Source organism: Stegostoma tigrinum, chromosome 1 (assembly GCF_030684315.1).
Source record: "Stegostoma tigrinum isolate sSteTig4 chromosome 1, sSteTig4.hap1, whole genome shotgun sequence".
Classification (NCBI taxonomy): domain Eukaryota; kingdom Metazoa; phylum Chordata; class Chondrichthyes; order Orectolobiformes; family Stegostomatidae; genus Stegostoma; species Stegostoma tigrinum.
The window spans coordinates 10537363-10561900 of record NC_081354.1 but is presented as its reverse complement, the minus strand read 5'-3'; the positions used below and the strand labels follow the sequence as shown (position 1 = coordinate 10561900).

Below are 24538 nucleotides of genomic sequence, written 5' to 3'. Positions count from 1 at the left end.
AGCAAATACCGTAACAAGGAGAATGACAGGAGGCAACTGATCAAAGAAGTAGGGTTTCAGGATTCAGTTGAAGATTGTACGGTGAGAAAGCCATTAGATTCATCCCCAAACAGGGGCACAATCCACCTAAAGGCCCAGAATCACAAGGAAAACTTGTACCCACCTTATAAAGTGTTTGTAAGATTTTCAATGAACTGTGTAGTTGGGGATTGCATGATGAGGTGCCTGTCATTGTGAGTTGAAGAAGGTGACATGATTCCTTCTGATACATCCTCACAAGGCGCATGAAGAAATGATAAGGCATTGTACACCACCAGCATTCTGTAAAGAAATGACACAGAAATGTTTGCATAAAATAAAACACAGCCACCTACTTGGTCACCGATCACACAGAACAGGATGGAGAGCTTTAGAGATAGAACAGTGGTTGCCATCCTGCAAACAGTTATGCTATTCAATTTGCTGATACTTTCCCCCAAAGAGCTCTGGATCGGCTGTTTGACCTTCAATGGAAACTGGGTTAATGTAGCATTTCCCCCAAAGTTCTGATCAGGAGATGATTTACTGCTTCGGCATCCTGTCCAGTCATTGTCACCCAAGATATCTGGCCTCTGAAGGCAGTATAGAAAATACAGAAAGAGTTGCATTTATATATATTGCATTTCTCAACACCTCAGAGCACCTTGATGAACTTTGTATCAGTGAAGTACATATTGAAGCATTGCCACTTTTGGATTATAAGAATTGCAAAAGCCAGTTTGATTTCTTAATTATTTTCTTTGAATGGCAACTGTTAATTGCATCTAAATCCTTAGAAAAATGTCTGAAAATCTTACCAAGAATTTTAAAATAACTCTCTTCAAGTGAGAGAATGGATCTGTTTAAATGTTGCAGCAGCAATGCGGAGTCCCTTGGCTCTGTCAGAACCGCAATGAGTTCTGGTATTATAATGTAAACTCGCAATGTTTCCACACAAGTCGGAGATCGGGGTAACGATGGGATCAGGTTATTCTCAACTGCCTTCTTCACCTGTAAAATTGTGAACATCAGCAACAGAAGTGCAAGTCCTTGACAATAATTAAAAGTCACTTTATCCACTTGGAGCAATAAAATAAGACCACAAGGTAAAGGAACGGGGGAAGGCTGTTTCAACTCAGCTCTTCTGCATTTTCCCCCTATCCTTCAATTGCTTAAGAGGCCTATAATCTGTCCATTGTAGCTTTAGATTGTTCAAAGGTAACACATCCCAACACTCTGAAACCTTCTTAAACTTGTCTCAGCACTTTACCAGTACATTAGCCCACTATACTCATCTCTGCACTCTCCCCTCCTCCCCAACACCCCCTCACCCCATTGGAGCCTCACCTTTCTCCTGTGCTCCTGACCGTCAAGGCTCAAGGATTCATTAACAACATCCCCCACCCCACTTCCACACCCTCAAAATCCTCAGTAACCTTACTGTAATACTCTTGCAATTAAGGCCAACATCTATATGATTTTCCTTTACTAAATGAAGGATTTCCATTCCTGCTATCATGATTCTGCATGTACATTGTGTGTTCTTTCATAATGAGCTGCCCAAAGCTACCCTTTTATATGACCTAGCTGGACAATTAAGGATAATTAGAGATGGGCATCAAATGTTAGCCTGGCCAGAATTTTCCACATCCCATGAAAGATTGACTAATTCCACTGCTCTCTTACCAGCATTACCTGCACAGTGAAATGGTGTCTCACTGAACCTGAAAGGGCTGAATCTTGGATTACCTGGTAGCATCCTTGCCTTGCAAGCAGAATATTCCGAGTTAGGTCATGAGCAAATGTAGGCCATTTATCCCATTAAGTCTGTTTGCCATTCAGTTAGATCATGGCTGATCTGATAATTCTCAACTCGACTTTCCTGCCTTAATCCCATAATCTTTGATTCCCCTACACATTAAAAATTTGTTTATCTCAGCCTTGAATATATTTTATGACCCACTCTTGACAACCCTCCGCAGTAAATCAAATCCTCAGATTCACTATCTTCTGATGGAAAAATATCCTCCTCATCTTGTCTTAAATGGACAACTCCATACTCTGAGATTATGCCCTCTGGTCCTAGAGTCTATCACAATCTCTCTGAATCTAAGGATTCTTGGAAGATTACCACCAGTGTTTACATTTACATTTACATTTACATTACCTCTGTAGCTATTTTTTTTCAAAATTCTAGGACGTATTCCATCGGGTCCAGGGTACTTATCACTCTTTAACCCCAATAGTTATCCTTTCCACTGATAGCTATTGTGTTTGTGTCTTCTCTCCCTTTATCCCCTTCAATGAATCAGAGATGCTTAGGGATGGAAGAAAGTACTTTGCAGCATCTTCAGCTGTGAGAAGCTATGGGATTGATTAGTCTGTAACATTACCTGCAAAGTTAAGGAGTTCTTTGCCAAATTCACAAAGCACTGATATATTGCAGACAAATCCAGGCCAGACGTCTCTCCATTCATTTTGAAATGGCCATTCTTGCTGTTTTGAAATACATAGTAAGAATGATTATTGATGCACTGTGGAAACAATACAATATTGTATTGGCTTCTTTGATGATATAGATTCATTTGAAGCACTGTATGTTTGTGCCCAACCAAATCTACATAAGTCATTTGAAACAGAAAGAGATATGATATGTTGGAGCTCGAACACTCACTTTCATTGGGGAATTGTTCACTTTTACCACCTGGTAATGCAAAATCACCCATAGAGCTAGAAGGTTTCTCTCTCACTAAAGAAAGATGACTGGTGTTGGTTTAACCTGACGGCCACCACATCTCAGGCACAGACAAAGGTTGAGAGGGAGGGATCTTCATGGTAATGTCAGCCTGAAAGTCAACCCATATTGTTTACATCATTCTTCATCACAAACCAGCCATCCAGCCAACTGAGCTAACTGATCCCAGTAAAGTGATCTGATAAAGAGAATTGGTGATTTTTTTTTACAGCTAGGGCTCAGAAAAACATTTATAGAGATGATGTTGGGGCTGAAAGCTTTGAGCTATAGGGAGAGGTTAAATAGGCTAGGGCTTTTTTCCCTGGCGTGTTGGAGGCTGAGGGGTGACCTTATAGAGGTTTTTAAAACATGAGGAGCATTGATAGGGTGAATAGCCAAGTTTTTTTTTCCAGGGTAGGGGAGTCACAAACTAGAAGGCACAGGTTTAAGGTGACAGGGGAAGGATTTAAAAGGGACATGAAAGGCAACTTTTTCACACAGAAGTTGGTGCGTGTATGAAACGAGCTGCCAGAGGAAGTGGTGGAGGCTGGTACAATTACAACATTTAAAAGGCATTTTGATGAGTATTTGATTAGGAAGGTGTTTACAGGGATATCGGCCAAATGCTTGCAAATGGGACTACGTCAGATTGGGTTATCTGTTCGGTGTGGATGGGTTGGACTAAGGTATGTGTTTCCATGCTGCACATGGATGACTCTCTATGACTCTATAACTCCACTCCACCATTCCTCCCTGGCAGGTAGTCATTAGGAACGGTCCCTGATGGAATGGCAAAGTTTGGGCCCAACATTGTCAGCATTTAACTTCATTAGTCCTCGTGAAGGGCAGAGCCTCTCGAATTAAAATTGATCCTACATAACCGTTGCTGCATCAACAACAGCAAATTGCCTTTATATGACACCTCAAATGCAAAGAAATATTCACTGAACTGTCATGGGACAGAAATCTGATGCCAATTCAAAGAAAAAGGCATTCGGTGATTTGATCCAAATGTTTAGATTAAAAAAATTTTTTTAATGAATTCTTTAAAGGAGGAAAGTGAAGGGTCAGAGACAGAGAAATAGCAAGAACTGTAGATGCTGGGGTCAGAGTCAATACAGTGTGGAGCACGAGGAACACAGCAGGCCAGGAACACTGCACTGCATTGACATAGAACATAGAACAGTACAGCACAGAACAGGCCCTTCAGCCCACGATGTGCCGACCATTGATCCTCATGTATGCACCCTCAAATTTCTGTGACCATATGCATGTCCAGCAGTCTCTTAAATGACCCCAATGACCTTGCTTCCACAACTGCTGCTGGCAACGCATTCCATGCTCTCACAACTCTCTGTGTAAAGAACCTGCCTCTGACATCCCCTCTGTACTTTCCTCCAACCAGCTTAAAACTATGACCCCTCGTGTTAGCCACTTCTGCCCTGGGAAATAGTCTCTGGCTATCAATTCTATCTATGCCTCTCATTATCTTGTATACCTCAATTAGGTCCCCTCTCCTCCTCCTTTTCTCCAGTGAAAAAATCTGCCCAAGAAGACTGAGCAAAGTAAATGCAAAAAGTAAAATGCATCCTAATGATGTTTGGTAAAGAACTTGGGACCTGTCTTTTGGTTTGGGCCTAGGCAATAAAGCAAGGAACTTAATTAGATACGGTAACAACAAGTTTACTTTAGATATTTTGGGGCTCATAATTAGCCAATAACACATTTGTTTACCTGACATCCAGGAAACTTCCACACAGAACTTGAGGAGAAGAAAATGCCCGAATGATTGCCCTGTAATTGAAATTCAAAAAGAATTACAGTCATAGACTTATATAGCATGAAAACAGATCCTATATTACAACTTGCCCTTGCTGACCAGATATCCTAAACTGATCTAGTCCCATTTGCCTGCATTTATCCCATATCCCTCCAAACCCTTCCTATTCATGTACCCATCCAGATGCCTTTTAAATGTTGTAATTGTGCCCACCTCCACCACTTCTTCTGGCAGCTCATTCCATACATGCACCACCCTCTGTGTGAAAAAGTTGCCCCTTAGATCTCTTTTAAATCTTTTCCCTCTCACCTTAAACCTGTGCCCTCTAGGTTTTGGACTCCCCTACCCAGGGAAAAAGAGCTTGGCCATTCACCCTATCCATGCCCTTCATGATTTTAAAAACCTCTGTAAGGTCATCCCTCAGCCTCTGACACTCCAGGGAAGAAAGCCCCAGTCTATTCATCCTCTCCCTTTAGTTCAAATCCTCCAATCCCAGCAACACCCTTGTAAATCTTTTCTGAACCATTTCAAGTGTAACAACATCTTTCCTACAGCAGGGAGACCAGATTTCTGAAGAAGGGTCTAGGCCTGAAACGTCAGCCTTCCTGCTCCTCTGATGCTGCTTGGCCTGCTGTGTTCATCCAGCTTTACACCTTGTTACCTTGGACCAGATTGAATGCAGTTTTCCAAAAGTGGCCTAACCAATGTCCAATACAGTTGCAACTTGTACAGCCCAGCTCCTATACTCAGCACGCTGACCAATGAAGGTAAGCATGCCAAATGACTTTGTAACCACCAAAAGAACTGCAGACGCTGTAAATCAGAAACAAAAACAGAAATTGCTGGAAAAGCTCAGCAAGTCTGGCAGCATCCGTGAAGACAAATCGTAGTTAACATTTCGGGTTTGATTTCTCTCCACAAATGCTGCCATACTTGCTGTTTTTTGCTGGGTCCACTGTTTTTTGTCATTTATAGAAGTGACTTGAATGTGAATATAAGGGGTATGGCTAGTACGTTTGCAGATGACACCAACATTGGTGGTGTAGTGGACAGTGAAGAAGATGACCTCAGAGTAAGACAGGATCTTGATCAGGTGGGTCAAAGAGTGGCAGATGGAGCTTAATTTAGATCAATGTGAGGTGTTGCATTTTGGTGAGGCAATCAGTGCAGGACTTATAAAGTCAACGGTAGGGCCCTGGGGAGTATTGTCAAACAAAGGGACCCAGACGTGTAGGTGCATGGTTCCTCGAAAGTGGGGTCACAGGTAGAAAGAGTGGTTATGTATGCAACAAAAACAGAAATTGCTGGATAAGCTCAGCAGATCTGGCAGCATCTGTGGAGAGAAATCAAACCCGAAATGTTAACTGCAATTTCTCTCCACAGATGCTGCCAGATCTGTTGAGCTTATCCAGCAATTTCTGTTTTTGTTGCATACATAACCACTCTTTCTACCTGTGACCCCACTTTCGAGGAACCATGCACCTACACGTCTGGGTCCCTTTGTTTGACAATACTCCCCAGGGCCCTACCGTTGACTTTATAAGTCCTGCACTGATTGCCTCACCAAAATGCAACACCTCACATTGATCTAAATTAAGCTCCATCTGCCACTCTTTGACCCACCTGATCAAGATCCTGTTGTACTCTGAGGTCATCTTCTTCACTGTCCACTACACCACCAATGTTGGTGTCATCTGCAAATGTACTAGCCATACCCCTTATATTCACATTCAAGTCACTTCTATAAATGACAAAAAACAGTGGACCCAGCAAAAAACAGCAAACCACTGGTGTGCCATTAATTCGTCTCATTGTTTTTTTAATGGAGAACTGTCCATGGTACTTTATAGACTATTGCTAATTATCTCTCGTTTTTAAATATTAAGCATTTATATTTATTTGAATGGTAGATTGGGAGCTCCATCATGTGGCTGATTGGCCTACTGTTGATTCTATTGATTATCTTCTTCATATATTCTGTACGAAAGAGACTGGAATTTAAATTATTTAATGTTTGTCACTTTAACATCAGTCAGGGAATGTCAGATTTAACATTAACAGGTAACATGTGTTTGCACAGAGGAAATGAATACAAAAGGAATTCATGAACAGGCGTTAATAAGAAATTGCATGGAAATTGAAGATGGCAAAATGAATTTCTCAGGAAGGCACCTTACCTTCTCTTGTTTTTGTTCAATTCCTGCTCCAGTAAATTGTCCACTGTCACAATTCGCCTGAAAGCATTGAGAGTGGAGAGGGCAGACTGGTCAGTAGAGGACGCCAAATCCTAAAGAGAAAAATAAACCAAGGGGATTAAATGTACATGAGGGACGCTAACGGGAAACATCAACTCTCTACAATACAGACAATGTTCTTTCTCCACAATCCTGTATATCTCCAACCTACACATCCACATTCAATCACTTCTGAAAATTAATTTTGAATCTGGTTAAAATACATTTTCAGTTTAATTAAATAGTTAATTAAGGAAATTATAAATGAAATGGCTGGACGGGGAAGAGTTCTGTTTAACTCACTTCGTTAGTGTGTGTTTCAGAATAACATCCACAGCATGGGTTTGTCTCCACAAGGTAGATTTTGGGCTAGTCTCCTTGCCTGGCTTGAGCGTGGAAGTCAATAGCAAAGTACTAGTGACAAAACTACCAAGAATTAAACTTCACCAGATTCTGAGGCAAGGACTTGAACAGAATGGACCAAAAAACAGTGTTGGAGAAACTCAGATGGTCTTGCAGCATCTTTGGAGAGAAAAGCGGAGTGAACATTTTGGAACGTTAATTGTTTCTCTCTCCACAGCTGCTGCCAGACATGCTGAGTTCCTCCATTATTTTCTGTTTTTGTTTCGGATCTCCAGTATCTGTAGTTCTTTGTTTTAGTTTCATACGAATGGAATGGAATTGAATTAAAAATGGAAAAGTCAGTTTTCAAATATGAAACAATGACCTGAAATGTTTTTGAGCCAAATGAATATCCATTCCCATCATACAGTCTTGCACACTAGTACTACTTATTGCAACACTACCATATGACTTAAGGAGAACTTAGATTCTTACCACTGCACGATTGCACTCTGCAAAACTTTGGTTTCCTCCTGCAAATATCCTCACAACTGACCTTGCTTCATGATCTGTCAAGATGTATGAATACACGTTAAGTGGATATCAATGTTATTCAAAGTATATGTTGACCTGCTCTTCCCTATGTAATGTGTTCAGTTTATATTTATGGCTCTTTTCTATCTTGTTCATCCAATGTAAATTTATTTGCCTATGTTTGGAATGGAAAAAGCCTATAGAATTACACATTGACTGAAGAATTTACGGTGTCATCATTGTGGGGTGGGGGCAACATATGGTTACAGCAATACATGTATACATAGGGATTTTCCATTATGAATAAGAATTCAAAATGTGAAAGTGAATAAAAATACAGACTGAAATTGCAAGTTTAAAATGAGAACTGAATTATTTCTATACACCTTGGTATGGTTGTCCACAGACCTTAAAAATTATTTTAAAGATTAGTGTAATTATTTAACTTGTTTAATTTTATATTCCCTGTGGGCACATGAGGTTGACTAATTTTATTTGCTTTTCATATTACATCGAAGTCTGGCTGAAATTGCAAAATATTGCACCACAGATCAACATTAACATTTACATTTTCTGCACAATGAGGAGTAAAGTCTTATATTACTCACTGTTTCCATTTCCATTATTGTTGACGATGTCCATGATGTTGATGGGAAGAGGCACTAGCTGATCTTTGGTTTCTCTATTTCCAAGTTGCCCTTTGTCTCCACGACCAAAGGAATAGATCTTCCCAGAGGACTGAACAAAGACAAGTGTGTGGTAACTGTTTAAAATAAAATCATAAATTTCCATGATTTTTCCTGGTTTTGCATTGCTGATTAGCTCTAAACAATGCAAAATTTCTCTTAGTCTTACAGCTTTGGAACTTAGTTTTGCTGCCATTTTATTTTCTCTTTACTCATGGGATGTAGGCTTCACTGGCTTAGCATTTATTGCCCATCTTTAACTAAAAGTCAATCACATGGTTGTGGAGTCACATGTAAGCTAGGAACAAAAACAGAGTTGCTGAAAAAGCTCAGCAGGTCTGGCCACATCTGTGAAGGAAAAAGACTGAGTTAATATTTCAGGTCCAGTGACCCTTCTTCAGAACTTTTCATTGTCCGGTGTCCACAGTTCTGAGGAAGGGTCACTGGACCTGAAACGTTAACTCTGTTTTTTCCTTCACAGATGCTGAGCTGCTGAGCTTTTCCAGCAACTTTGGTTTTGTTCCTGATTTACAGCGTCCACAGTTTTTTCGATTTTTCCATGTAAGCTGGTATAGATGGCAGGTTTAATTACTACACCACCATCTCCCCAGGCTATACATACTTAACAAGTGCCAAAAACCAATGGGACCTAGTGAGAAGAGTAGAATTGTCCCTTGGAGCTCCACAATAGAAGTCCAGACTTCTGCTGTGCCAGGTTTCCACCAATTATTCCCAAGCCACATTCTCAAATATCTCTCTACTCAGGCTCCTCAAAGACTGAATGTCCACTTGCCACACTTAAACCACACACTGAGCTATTATTTATTCACAAATAAGAAATAGATCTTAACAATCTAAAACTGTCACTGAACTGTACGGATAATGAAACAGTTGACCAGATGAAATTACATGGCACATGGCAATCTGTGTTATGTGACTAATGCATTGCATAATTTCAAATCTTTCTGATTCCCACATAAGAAAGATTCAAAGAGACATAGCCTCATTTAATTTGATTTCTTGTTTTCAGATCGCACCTTCCACAAGCTATTTGAGAAGCTTTCTTTCCAAAAATCTGGTAGCCGACCAGATGAGGTTTAGTCTCATCCTCTGTAGAGTTGTGTCCAAGTTGCCCATAACGCCCTGCTCCAAAGGTGTAAACAAGCCCATCCTAAAGGAAAAGCAATGAATTAAGGACATGTTACATCTGATTCCAAGGGAAACCTTTGGTTTTATTATATAGGCTGCAAACGACGGTAAAGCTCCTAAATTGTCACTTACAAGGTTAGGATATCACCACACCTAAATAAAGTTGATTGAAAAGCTTCTGAACAAACCTTGGTCAGAACAGCAGTGTGCTCTTCTCCACAAGCGACATGGACAACCTTCTTACAATCCAACAGCTTTATGCGGCTGGGCTTATGTCTATCTGTAAGAATGATTGAAAGACTGATGAAGTAACATTCCTTCCACTATTTCCAAAGCAATCACCTGTTCTGCGGTATTTTGAAGAGGAGGTGTCTCACTAAATGAAAACCATTAAATGAATCATTATTATTCTGACTTTTGTATTCCGCTCAATATTTTTATAAACCTCTTTCTGGTCAGTCTCCATGATTGATGTAGGGGAAGCCTCTGTTGTAATGTGCTCTTTGTTATGTGTTTTTTTGCATCAGGATTTTGTCAAGAAAACATGATAAGAATAAAAAATTACTGGTGCGCACGTGATTTTAAACAGAAATAAATGACCATAAATGAAGTAAATTAGGGATAAATAGAGAAGTACTGGCAATGTGGTAAAATTATTTGAGCTAGTACCCCAAAAGCTTAGGATTATTGTCCTTGGGTAAATAGACAAAAATTCAATTCAGAAAATGTAGGATTGACAGCTAGCTTCTATTATGGTGACTATGAAATAATTGATTGCCTTTTGAAGATTCCATCATCCTTATGTGGTCAAGCCTACATGTGACTCCAAACCTACAACAATGAACCTCCCTCTGAATTGATCTGGGAATAGTAAGGGTTCAAGAGCTTTCCACCTTTTACACAATAGTTTCATTGTAAAATTATTCGACAGGTATTACATTTTGTTGACAGAGACTTAACTGAGTTTTTAACAGTGTAGTCAGCAAGAATTATTGGTGAATGCATTCTCTGGCCTTGATAAGTTGAATTTATATTTATGGAACCTAAATGTCCTCCTTTCCATGTGAAATTCCATGGATTTTTAAAATTGTTTTAATGTTTTTTAACGATAGCTCAGTTTCATCTTCTATCTGTATCCCAATCATTACTTTACTTACTTCCTGATTCTCTGCTTGTGAAAATTTTTCAAAGCAAACATCTGCTTAGCTGACTTGATGGTATCATTGTTGCTGGATGCAAAACTGGAATTAATGTGAGGAAAGTTGAAGCCTATGCCACAGAAATCATTAGGTCATTGTGGGCAGCTTTCTTTGAAGTCAATACAGTTGATGAACTTAAACACTAAACACAAAATTAGATCCATTGTTAAATGATTCACTGGTTTTGGATGGATGCAAAACTTTGTTTGAAAGTGGAACTAGTAGAAACGAAAAGGAGGGGTAACTGTTTCTGTAAAGGTTCTTACCCTCTGTGTCCTTGAGTCCCAGCTGTCCGTGATTATTTCTTCCCCATCCAAACAGAGCCCCAGAGAGAGACAGGGCGAAGCTGTGTTCTCCTCCCGCAGCGATCTGAGCCACTGGCATCCCAATGAGGGACATCACACGCTGATGATTGTGCTGCGAGGCATCTGTTGTACCAAGACCGAGCTGGCCATAAGTGTTCTGTCCCCAGGCAAAGAGTTGACCGTCTTTCAGCATAAAAGAAGTAAGAAGAATAAACAAAACCTTTGGCAAAAGTAAGTGTATTCTAAGTTTTAAATGATCACGTTTACAAGAAAACTTAAATACAGGAAACTTGTTTCTATTTTAGACCAATTTTTGTATGTTGCTGAATGTCAATAAGATTCATGGCTTTGAACGATTAGTTCTACCCGGCCGGGGGTCACCTCACCTCAGGCTAGGGGTGAGTTAGGGAAGGCAGGACTTTTATGGTAACCTCAGCTAGTACAGGAAATGAACCTGCATTGTTGGTATCACTCTGCATCACAAAGCAGCCATCCAAGCCAACCGACCCACAAGCCTCAAGGTATGATGTTCCACTCAGTGGTCTTGTCGTGATGTTATCTTGTTAGAAATGTAGTTTAGGTTGATAAACAAGTGCAAATAATTAGATAGGACACATATTGAGAGCAAAAACACTTAAAGCCAAGGATTCATGAGAACAAGAAGATAATCATTCAAGGAGCCATCAGAGTGAGTAGAAAATGTCAGCAAAGCCTACCTTGAATTTAGGAGAAACCTGGAAGGGGACATTGGGATAACACACAAGCGCCATCAATTAAGTTAATGAACACACAAAACAAAAAGGTATAAACAATAGTTAAATCAAAAAGAGTAGGCCTTGAAAGTGATATGGCTGTATTTCATTTGGATGTGAGAAACACAATGTTCATTACAGGGCAGGTATGGAAACTATAAAACCTGAAATATCCAACTGATTGAAGATGGCAAGCAAAGATCCTTATGATACAAATAGCAAGAGACAATGGGATCAAACAACACTCATGCCAAATATAGATAGAAATGTGTGCAAAGCTAAAGACAGAAAAAATAAACAAAAACAGAAATTGCTGGAAAAGCTCAACAGGCCTGGCAACATCAGTGGAGAGAAGTCAGGGTTAATGCTTTGAGCGACCCTTCTTCAGAACAGTCCTGAGGAAGGGTTACTCAGCCTGAAATATTAACAAGATATAGAGCTGGATGAATACAGCAGGCAAAGCAGCATCAGAGGAGCAGGAAGGCTGACGTTTCAGACCTAGACCAGACCCTTTTCCGAAGAAGGGTCTAGGCCTGAAACGTCAGCCTTCCTGCTCCTCTGATGCTGCTTCACCTGCTGTATTCATTCAGCTCTATACCTTGTTATCTCAGATTCTCCAGCATCTGCAGTTCCTACTATCTCTGAAATATTAACTCTGATTGCTCTCCACAGATGTTGCCAGGCCTACTGAGCTTTTCCAGCAAATTCTGTTTTTGTTTCTGATTTACAGCGTCAACAGTTTTTTAGATTTTGCTTTACAGAAAAATAATAAACATCTTTTTACTGATAAATTTTTAACAAAGGATTAGTTTATTTTTGAAAAGAGTAAGGGAGAGATGTAAGAAAATTTTATGTTGCAGTTATACAACATAACAAACAAATTGACTAAAATAATTGAGGATTAAGGCTAAATGATACAGCAACATGTGAAATTGGAAAAGAATTGGAAGTTTTTTCAAAACACGGAGGATCAATATAAAAGTAAAACCTTGTCACTGTAGATTTCAGAAGTATTAGAAACCCTCATATAATGCTCTAAAAGATATTTTCTCTAATCAGAGAAGATACCTTTATTGTTTGGGGTTTCATGGAAAAATTTTACTTTAAATGTTGATTGATATTTTTATTCTTTAAAATTCTTAGGTATTCTTGAATGGTTTAAAACAACATCAGGCTGGGTTTTATTGGATATGGTTTTTTGATTTTTTTTTCATCGTGGCAGGTTACTTACCATTTAAAGTTGATTACTTTTAATTGCTACTAATAAATTGGCAAGATTACTAAATCATCTCATTAATGATTTTCCGATACAACAGAACAAATCCTTTTCTCTCGCAAGCTCCTTAAACTGGCCAAGTATAAATTCTGAACAGAGAAATCCAGACCCTTAAAGTATGGGATAGTAAGAACTGCTGGTGCTGGAGTCAGAGATTACACAGTGTGGGGCTGGAGAAACACAGCAGGCCAGGCAGCACCAGAGGAGCAGGAAAATTGACGTTTTGGGTCAGGACCCTTCTTCAGAAAAGGCGCCTTCTTTCTGAAGAAGGGTCCCGACCCAAAACGTCAACTTTCCTGCTCCTCTGATTCTGCCTGGCCTGCTCTGGTCCTCCAACTCCACACAGTATTATCCTTAAAATATGGCTTAGTATAGCTAAGATTTAATTAAATTAAGCAGGCTACTTTAAAGAAGGTAACATTCTCCAGTATAACAAAGTGTGAAGCTAGATGAACACAGCAGGCCAAGCAGCATCTCAGGAGCACAAAAGCTGACGTTTTGGGCCTAGACCGTTCATCAGAGAGGGGGATGGGGAGAGGGAATGGAATAAATAGGGACAGAGGGGGAGGCGGACCGAAGATGGAGGGAAAAGAAGATAGGTGGAAAGGAGCGTATAGGTGGGGAGGTAGCGAGGGGATAGGTCAGTCCAGGGAAAACGGACAGGTCAAGGAGGCGGGATGAGGTTAGTAGGTAGGAAATGGAGGCGTTGCTTGAGGTGGGAGGAAGGGATAGGTGAGAGGAAGAACAGGTTAGGGAGGCGGGGACAGGCTGGGCTGGTTTTGGGATGCAGTGGTGAGAGGGGACGAACTGGGTTGGTTTTAGGATACAGTGGGGGAAGGGGAGATTGTGAAGCTTGTGAAGTCCACATTGATACCATTGGGCTGCAGGGTTCCCAAGCGGAATATGAGTTGCTGTTCCTGCAACCTTCGGGTGGCATCATTGTGGCACTACAGGAGGCCCATGATGGACATGTCATCTAAAGAATGGGAGGGGGAGTTGAAATGGTTCGCGACCGGGAGGTGCAGTTGTTTACTGCGGACCGGGCGGAGGTGTTCTGCAAAGTGGTCCCCAAGCCTCCGCTTGGTTTCCCCAATGTAGAGGAAGCTACACCGGGTACAATGGATACAGTATACCACATTGGCAGATGTGCAGGTGAACATCTGCTTGATATGGAAGGTCATCTTGGGGCCTGGGATAGGGGTGAGGGAGGAGGTGTGGGGGCACATGTAGCACTTCCTGCGGTTGCAGCGGAAGGTGCCAGGTGTGGTGGGGTTGGAGGGGAGTGTGGAGCGGACTAGGGAGTCACGGAGAGAGTGGTCTCTCCGGAAGGCAGACAAGGGTGGGGATGGAAAAATATCTTGGGTGGTGGGGTCAGATTGTAGATGGCAGAAGTGTCGGAGGATGATACGTTGTATCCGGAGGTTGGTGGGTTGGTATGTGAGAACGAGGGGGATCCTCTTGGGGTGGTTGTGGCGGGGGCGGGGTGTGAGGCATGTGTTGCGGGAAATGCGGGAGATGCAGTCAATGGAGCTCTCGACCACTGTGGGGGGAAAGTTGCGGTCCTTGAAGAACGTGGACATCTGGGATGGGCGGGAGTGGAATGCCTCATCCCGGGAGCAGATGCGGCGGAGGCGGTGGAATTGGGAATAGAACATAGAACATAGAACAGTACAGCACAGAACAGGCCCTTCAGCCCACGATGTTGTGCCGACCATTGATCCTCATGTATGCACCCTCAAATTTCCGTGACCATATGCAAGTCCAGCAGTCTCTTAAATGACCCCAATGACCTTGCTTCCACAACTGCTGCTGGCAATGCATTCTATGCTCTCACAACTCTCTGTGTAAAGAACCCGCCTCTGACATCCCCTCTATACTTTCCTCCAACCAGCTTAAAACTATGACCCCTCGTGTTAGCCATTTCTGCCCTGGGAAATAGTGTCTGGCTATCAACTCTATCTATGCCTCTCATTATCTTGTATACCTCAATTAGGTCACCTCTCCTCCTTCTTTGGGGATGGAATTTTATTCTCCAGTAGCTTCTTTCTGTCTGGGATGGCTATGTTAAGCCTACACACCCAAGGCTTATGTTTTGTGGGATTGGGTAGCTTGAAGTCGGTGAACAGAAGTCTTCAGGAGATAGTAGCCTTGACGGAAATTAGCTCTAAACAAAGCTATAAATCACTTAATGTGTCCATCTTTGAATAGTGTCTACATATGATGTTTGCTTCCAGCATACTGTGTACATCAAAAAGTAGAAACCATCGGTTCATTTAATACTAGTTTCTGAGTCAGAAAAGGTTGAGCTCAGATCCTACTACAGATAGCCCTAGAGACCACAGCACTCACTCTCAGTGGTGCAATAGGGTACAAGTGTAAAATAATTGTGCTACCTTTGTCCCATAGTAAAAGGTAGATAGGCCTTTTTACTTTTAGTTGCTATTGCCCTGGGGAAGATATTGTAAAATGTTAAATAATGAGGAAAGCTATGTGAGGTTATTTTATTGCACGGTGTGATGCCCCACTACAATTTTGCATTTGAGATTGCCTTCTCCTCAATCAGCCTATGTCAAGATCTGTGTTCAGATTTAGACTCCAAAGCATTACTATCTATCATGCATTAGTCCTAAATACTGCTATGCAAGTTAATCATAGCTATTTCAGGCCATGGCTTATAGTAACATTACCTAAGGACAAACGTAGCTTCCTTGTGTTTTCATCACCATCCTAGAATTTCACCTGGTGGAGAAAGTTCTAACTCAACCCACACTGTGTTATTTACGCACGGTGATGTGCAGCTCTGTGACATCAGCACAAGGTTGCTCCAGGATCGTGGAGCAACTGACATATCAGTGAATACACAAAACTGACTTTTAATGAAAGGCTGTTACAGCGCCATGCTGGTGTCCCTAAATCTAAGGTTAAAGTTCAAATCCAATCTGCTTCAAAGGTGTGTCATAAGCTGACTAAAGACAATTTATTTTTCCAGTATTTTACACAAAAGAAGCCACCTCACCTAGCATTATGCAGTTCAAGAATCATCTGTATGGGACTTGAGTTAGGACCTGTCCTGGGATGCAAACAAGTGACAGATGGATGGACACTGTTCTTTATTATCTCCTTTAACATTGGTTTGGTATTAAAGTAGTATCAGCCCTTTTTATAACAGATTTTTAATCTCAACCTGCCAGTTTTAGAATTTAAATTCAATTTTTTTCTTAAATACTGCAAATATAAATCTATCTTTTCACTGCCCTCTGTCGTGGCCTGACTAGTCACTCAGTTGTGCTGAACCAGAAGGTCAAGATAACTAAGGATGATAGAAGATGAAAGTCAGTTAAGCCTTTTCAAGTTTTAGATACAAAAAGGCAGAATTATTGCCTGCAGTAGTTTGTGTTATATATTTATAAAAACACTTGCCTTTACATAGTGCCTCTTATGTCCACAATATAGCCTGAAGTCAATGAAGGATTTTGGAAATGAAGCCACTATTGTAATGTGTGATAGGTAATACGATATTCAGCCAATAGCCATATTTTCAAGCTTCTTCCTTTGCAGGGTTTGGTTTTCCACATAACTGTTGCAAAAATCTGACTTTTAATGAGAGGCGTTACAGCGCCATGCTGGTGTTCCTAAATCTAAGGTTAAAGCCCAAATCCAACCTGCTTCAAAGGTATATCATAAGCTGACCAAGGACAATTTATTTTTTCAGTATTTAACACTGAACATGCAAGTCTTTTACGATGCTAAAGGCGGACCTAGTTTGCAACAGGTGTAGATGCAAAGTGTATTAATTTTATGTTACAATGATGTTCAAGACTAAATTTTACCTTTGGCCAATGCCAGTGAGTGATTGTTTCCACAGGCCACTTGAATGACTCTTCTGTCATTCAAACCCTTAAGTAACCTAAACATAAACAGAACAGAATGAGAATGCAAATTCAACCAACATCTTAGAACTCTAGATAATGAAATGTGAGGCTGGATGAACACAGCAGGCCCAGCAGCATTTCAGGAGCACAAAAGCTGACGTTTCGGGCCTAGTCTAGGCCCGAAACGTCAGCTTTTGTGCTCCTGAGATGCTGCTGGGCCTGCTGTGTTCATCCAGCCTCACATTTCATTATCTTGGATTCTCCAGCATCTGCAGTTCCCATTATCACTGATACAATCTTCGAACTCTAGCCTGAATAACATTGGTGGTCTGGTTACAGCAAAATGGGCTTCAGAGGCATTTCACTACCACCCCGGAATGGAAAATAACTGTTGGCCCAGTCAGTGATACCCAGTTCTCAGGAATGATTTTCTTTTTTGAAAAAAATCACCACTTTTAATTTTTTTCTTAGTAATGTTTCTTGTTTATTTAATTTTTTGGGAGGATTTTTAGAATTTTTTTCTAACCCACTTTTGTAGGAGATCATCACTGGACTTTTAAAATGTAACCAGCACCAACATATTTTTTGTTGTCCTTGCGTCTCTGTGTGAATTTCGTAAGCAGTTACAATGCCCACAAGATCATACTGCTTATTTGAAATATATCACTGGATAAACAGTTGCTAAACCCACCAAAGTGAGTTCGTGAATCAGCCTGGGTTCAGCTGGTGGCACTCTTGTCTTCTAATGTAGCAAGTTGTAATGTCACGTCCCACTCCATAGACTTGAGCACAAAATTAATGCGATGTTTCAGGACTGCTATCACATAGGAGAGACCAAGTGTTTGACATTGCAAAGATCTACAAGTCTAAAATGTCTTGCTGGTTTTCAGGATCACTGTTATCTCTAGTTTGTAAGAACTTATCAGTTATACATAAGGGCACTGGAGAAATTCCATCAGCAATGCCCCTGCCACACATTTTGCAGGCAATGGGAAGATTATCAAAATGTTAATATCTTTCTTAAAACCAGCTCTCAAAGCATTCAGGTAAATCTGCTACAAAATGCACTTTGATGTATAGGACACTATACAATGGTTTAAAATCACATCCGGACTGCCAGATCCTGTTATCATAACTCTCATGTGGCCAATGTTCTAGATGAAGGCAAAAAAAAATTGCTTCAAAGACATGTTGAAGCTCTCCTTAAAACATCACAGCATTGATATTAATGATTGGGTGGACCTTATTTCCAACCTTTCAGAATGGTGGCAACATGTCCCTGAAGCTTTGACTCACAATGTCCGAAAGATCAGCAACAGGGAGGAATTCTGTACTCCACATCCCTGTACTGTGCGGGACTTGCTACAGAATGTGGCTAAAGATCTGTGGGCTTAAAATCAACCTATTCAGCCATATGAAGATTGATGGCAGACACTCAAAGTCCTTAAATAGATGCTACTTTTGAATTAAAGGACAGCTGATAACAATGACGGTGATGCAGTACTGATAGACTACTTTTGAATGGAACATTAAATTCTGTCAACTGGCTATTGGGTCGTCTAAGGGCTAAATGGGGGTTGGTTTAACTCAGTTGGCTGGGTAGTTGGTTTGTGAAGCAGTGTGATGTTTGGTTCAATTCCCATCACCAGCTGAGGTTACCATGAAGGACTCTCCTTCTCAAACTCTTCCCTCATCTGAGGAATGGTGGCCCTCAGGTTAATTCACCACCAGTGGTCTTTCTCCAATGAGAGAGCAGCCTCTGGTCTGGTAAGACTATGGTGTCTTGATACCGTGAAGGGCTAAATTCTGTCTTCACTCTGCCATCTTCTAACACTGATAGCAATTCAGTTTACAACATGATGCTGCAGAACCAAACAAATTATCCATTATTATTCATATAAAAGCCATCAGAAATAATATGACTCTTACTGTGGTTTCAGTATGGAGAACTCCTTTGCCTGAGCTTCAAGTTGCTTTGAGTTTACTTCACTATAATAAAGACTTCCGCCCTTAGAAAGGAACAGGATGTGGGATGACCCACAGTCGGCAAAATGAATTTTCTGCTCTTTGAAGTGAACAAAACTTCCTACAGAGAAAGAACAAAATCAAAATATTATTATTTGAGGTTAAAATGGTTATGTAATCCTCAGATGTGAGGTTGAATTCCATGGTTACAGTTTGAGAGTTGAAATCTTTTTTTAAAAAAAGCCATCTCTGCATAGTAGTCATCCAGTGTATGCTTCATTTCCCCAACTGCTTGTGAGCAGTTAATGCAGTAGACTAGATTATGTGAAGTGCAGGTAAAGTGTTGCTTCACCTGGAAGGTGTGTTTGGGCCCTTGGAGACTGTGGATGGAGGATGTAAACAGATAGATGTTATATCTTCTGCGGCGGCAGCCACTCACTACCCTGACTTGAAAAATGTCATCGTTCCTTCACTGTCACTAGGTCAAAATCCCTGAATTCCCTCATAAACTGCACTGTGGAACCACCAACAGCACATAAACTGCAGCTGTTCAGGAAGGCAGCTCACCACCACCTTCGCAACACTTTACAGAGACATATTGATAAGTTAGGTAAGTGGGCAAAAAGTTGGCAAACGGATTATAATGAGGGAAAATGTGATGTTGTTAATTTTTCAAGGGAGAACAAAATAACAAGACTATTACTTAAATGGAGAAAAATCTGCAGAAAGCTGCGAAACAAAGGGACTTGAGGGTACTTGTACATGAAACACAGAAAGCGGGCACACAAATGCAGCAGATAATCAGAAAGGCTTATGGAGTATTGGCTTTTATTTCAAGGGAGTTGGAGTGTAAGAGTAGGGAAATTTTACTGCAACTGTGCAAGGTTTTGGTGAGAGTAATTTGAAGTAATATGAGCAGTTTTTGTCTCATATTTAACAAAAGATATAATTTCATTGGAGGCTGTTTTGAAAACATTCATAGGATGATCCCTGGCATAGAGGGCTAACAGGTTGGGCATTGAAACTTTGAATAATGAAAGTGATCTAATTGAAACACATATGTGATTCTTAAGAGGGCTTGACAGGGTAAATGCTGAGAAGGTGCTTCTCCTCATGGGAGAGTCTAAGACCAGACAGCACAGTCTCAGAATACAGAGGCGCCAATTTAAGATTGAGATGAGGAGAAATTCTTTCTATCAGTGAGTTGTGAATCTTTGAAACTTGTTACCTGAGAGAGCTATGGGGTAGAGTCATAGAGTTAGATGGCATAGAAACAGACCTTTTGGCTCAACTTATCCACGCTGATATGGTATCCTAAATTGAACTAGTGCCATTTGCCTGTGTTTGGCCCATATCCCACTATCCCAGGGTGACCAGAATTGCATGCAGTACACTAAACATGGCCTTACCAATGTCTTGTACAGATGTAACATGATATTCCAAGACCTGCACTCAGTTCTCTGACCAATGAAAGCAAATGTGCCAAACACCTTCTTCATCACCCTGTCTACCTGTGATGCCACTTCCAAGGAATTATGTACCTGCACCCCTAGGTTGCTCTGTTTGACAAGTCCCTAGGACCCTACCATTACATGTGTAAATCCTACCCAGATTTCTTACCAAAATGAAATACCTTGGATTTATTTAAATTAAACTCTATATGGCATTCCTCAGCCCATTGGCCCAGTTGATAAGAATTCTATTGCATTCACTATTGATTGAATGGACTTTTCTATACCTTTCTTTTCAGCCAAACCAGTCATGGTGCCAAAGACCTGGCTGCTGCTGCTATTTTACCCTGAGAGGCTACCCCACCCAGCAGTATCTAAAATGGTATTCTTGTTTGTGGGGGGGACAGCCAGAGGAGACTCTTGTGCTCCGTGCCTACCTCTCCTGGAGCCCAGAGAAAGACCGACATAAAAGGGGTAGGTAAACAAGGAGATAGTGGAGACTGGAGCAAGACAGAAGAAAAGTCATATTAACTGATATTAAGAACTAACAGGACAAAATGAGTTAGCTTCTGATTTGCTAATCTTAAAAAAGACCCACAGGATTTTGATGAGTGATCTTGTCATATCCCTGTTGTTATTGGTTAAAATGCCAATTAATTACCCCTTGGTGGATCATGTGCCCTGGGCAATAATAACAACCCAACCTGGAGGCTTAAAATCATGTCTGATGGTGTGATTAAGGCAACATTTCACTTTGAGACAAACAGTGTTGCTCCAAGCCAGATCAGGGTAACTCAGAGGTTAGCGGTGCTGCCTCGTAGCACCAGGGACCTAGGTTCGATTCTACCCTTGGGTGACTGTGTCAAGTCTGCATATTCTCCCTGTGTCTGTGTGGGCTTTCTCTGGGTGCTCCAGTTTCTTCCCACAGTCCAAAGATGTGCAGGTTAGGTGGATTCGTCATGCTTGAAAATTGCTGGTAGTGTTCAGGGGTGTGTCGCTTAGGTAGGTTATAGGAGGATGGGTCTAGGTAGGATGCTCTGTGTGTTGATGTGGACTAAGTTGGGCGAAGGGCCTGTGGACGATGATGAAACCCTCTGCGAATTTACACGTTATGAATTTTTGTTTGTTTCCACAAAGATATTGTTGGCTCTGTTTGCGTGAACAGATCAAATTGAGTCAGTTTTTGGAGGCGGCTACTTCGCGGTTGAGAGCAGGACTCTGCGTCATTGCTGCAGCTGGCTGAGAAACGAAACCGAAAGATACCAGAATCAAAAATGAAGAAATGTAGTTTAGAGAGAGCAAGGAAAGAATTATGTGGGAAAAAGATATCACAACTCTCTGGAAACTGCACTTAAAACCCAGGCACCGTGAGTCTGTATATTACGATCGACACCCACGTTACAACCAATAATCACGTCCCACCCATCAACTATATTCTAACCGATAACTAACTTACGGTTAATGTCCACATTATACTCAAAGCCCACATTATAACCAATGCCCACATTATAACTGACACTCAAACACAGTTATTAATGCAACGCGGGGCTTGGGCACAGCATTAAAATAAACATTAAATACAATTCCTGGGACAATTTTACTTGAATGAATTATCAGACTGTAACACCAGTCACGAACAAACGGTTAACAAGGGATGGGCAATAAATGTTGACTCATCCAGAGACCAATGGATGAAGAAAACACAATTCTTGACAAGAATTTAATATTGATATTAGAGGGTCTCTACTCCATATACAGTTAGCTGCAAACTTTGAGCGCGTCATTTGCTTTGCAATATGTCTAAATTGATACATGTATCTTTACATTTGTAACCATTCAATGTTAAACAATTCTCCTTCCACTTATAGACAGGAATGTAATATTTCTGTCTCCTCACCTGATTTTGATTTTCGCTTCCGTCCGCGGGCTTTGGTGTAAACTTTTCCGTTTTCCAACACAAACACAGTGACTCCTTCCCGGCTGCAAACATGATGAACTCTCTCTCCTTTGAGAATCTCCTCTGACTGACAGCACGGATTCTGTCCGCTCCCTGAGCCCAACTCCCCCCAGCACAACATCCTCCCTCCTCTCTCTCTCGCTGCCTGTTGTATTATTCCCCTTCTATCAATCGGGAACCGAGAGAAGAAAAGAATGATTTAACCCCAGAGAGAGTCAGATTCTTGTTTCCGGGGCTCAACCAATACTGCCTTTGACAATCTCTGTTGGACTCAAACACACACGCAATATGTTTATTTGTTTGGGAAATTCCCTTCCTTTGGCTCCGCCTCTGAGCCAGCAATACGAGCCAATGGCAACCAGAATTTTGAGTTGCTTTGGGAGTAACCTTCCAACTGTCTTGATCTGCTGTATTAAGTTTCCATTTCCCGAATGACCGTGCTGATGGAATGATGAGAGGGAACTGGAACTGAAAAGTAAACTGAAGCCAATTGATTAACTAGGAGTAAACTTGGCGAATGAAAATCGATACTGAGTGTCTAAACAGATCCCATACAAACAATCGAGAAGAAACCACTCTTGCTCGTAAACAAATGATACTGCGGATGCTAAATATCTAAAACAAACAAAGAATTCTGGAGAAACCGAGCGGGTCTGGTAGCACCTTTTTCTTTCTCTCCGGAGAGAAAACAGTTAATGTTTCGATTCCAGGATGACTCCTTCAGAATTGAGAGGTTTTGGAATTTGTTTTATTCTTACAGAGGCTCGGAGCCAAAGGCTTGTTGGAGATGGAAGAAAGAGAAAAATAATGTAAAATGGGTGTGAATTAAGGTGCGAAAGGGTGAGAATGGCTTCTGTCTACTAAGCGCAGTAAACAAGATACAAACTTCACAAGCACAAACACAACCAGAAATTGCTGGAAACGCTCAGTAGGTCTGGGCAGCATCTGTGGAGAGAAATCAGAGTTAACGTTTCGGGTTCAGCGACCCTTCCTCAGAAATGATGGTTGCTGCAAATAAAAGCAATGCAAGCGTTTGAGAGGTTGGGGGAATGTAAGAAAAATGGAGAACAGTGAAAATACAGCATGTTTCTCTGAAGTTTTGGAATTCAATATCGTGACCTCAAGGCAGCCCAGTGACTCACCGGAAAATAAGGTTTTGTACCTCGCACTTGCGTTATTTTTTCTGGAGCGCTGTAGTTGGCCCAGGACAGAGATGTTAGTACGAGGGCAAGGTGGTTTGTGGAAATTGCAAGCAATTGGGACGTTGGACAGGTCGGAAGTGTTCCATAAAGCAGTAATGCTCTTGCCAATAGGATTAGTGAGCAGCGAATGCTGTAGATTGGACTGAAAGAAGCATTTTCACCTAGAAGGTGGAATTAGTATTACTGGCTGGTTTGAGCTATGAAGCAGCACAAATGTACTTTGGTCATGTAGGGTTGACTTATTGAACCCAACTTTCCAATCCACTCCCCTTCCCATTCACTTTATTAAAGAGAAGGGAAAATCCAATTCTTATGGGGTACTGAGTCAATGTTGAGGACTCCCAGGGCAATACCATTGTAATTAGTAAATTTACAGATTATACAAAATTAGGAGGTATTCCTGGCCAGGAACCTGGAAGGTTATCAAAAATTACAAAGGGATCTTGATCAGATAGGGAAGTGGGTGGAGGATCAGCAAATGCAATTCAGTAAAGATGTGTTAGGAGTAGCACTTTGGAAAGTCAAATCAGGGTAGGACTTATGCAGTAAATGGTAAGGTCCTGAGGAGTGTTGTGGAACACAGGGACCTAGGAGTACAAGGACATAGCTTGTTGAAAGTAGCATCACAGGTGAATAGGGTGGTGAAGAAGGCATTTAGCATGCTTGCCTTTATTGGTCAAGGCATTGAGTATAGAAGTTGGGACATTATGGTGCAGTTGTGTATGTCATTGATGAGGCCACACTTGGAGTACTGTGTACAGTTTTGGTCAACATATTAATGGAAAGACATAGTTAAACTGGAAAGTGTGCAAAGATTTACAAGGATGTTGCCAGGACTAGTATGGCTGAGTTATAGGGAAAGGTTGGCCAGGATAGGACTTTATTCTTTGGAATGTAGGAGAATGAGGGGTGGCCTTATTGAGGTGTATAAAATCATGAGGGGCGTAGATAGGATGAATGTGTATAGTCTTTTTCCCAGGGATGGGAATTGAAAACTGGAGGGCATAGTTTAAAGGTGAGAGGGGAAAGATTTAAGAAGGACCTGAGGGGCAACTTCTTCACATAGAGGATGGTGCATATAT

General features: G+C 41.1%; 1 protein-coding gene across 1 annotated transcript in view; it reads right to left on the bottom strand.

Moving 5' to 3' along the window:
* The window catches only part of LOC125454164 (probable E3 ubiquitin-protein ligase HERC3), a 58365-nt gene extending 35865 nt beyond the window's left edge, over positions 1–22500 (bottom strand). Inside the window, exons 1-13 of the mRNA XM_059651127.1 lie at positions 22195–22500; positions 18811–18967; positions 16840–16916; positions 10943–11164; positions 9666–9757; positions 9366–9499; positions 8251–8405; positions 7604–7677; positions 6710–6819; positions 4487–4546; positions 2412–2514; positions 837–1029; positions 164–321 (exon numbers count right to left, since the gene is read on the bottom strand). Coding sequence (XP_059507110.1) covers positions 164–321; positions 837–1029; positions 2412–2514; positions 4487–4546; positions 6710–6819; positions 7604–7677; positions 8251–8405; positions 9366–9499; positions 9666–9757; positions 10943–11164; positions 16840–16916; positions 18811–18967; positions 22195–22375 — 1716 coding nt within the window. The 5' untranslated portion in view covers positions 22376–22500. The remainder of the gene's footprint in view (positions 1–163; positions 322–836; positions 1030–2411; positions 2515–4486; positions 4547–6709; positions 6820–7603; positions 7678–8250; positions 8406–9365; positions 9500–9665; positions 9758–10942; positions 11165–16839; positions 16917–18810; positions 18968–22194) is intronic.
* Positions 22501–24538: the final 2038 nt, after the last annotated feature.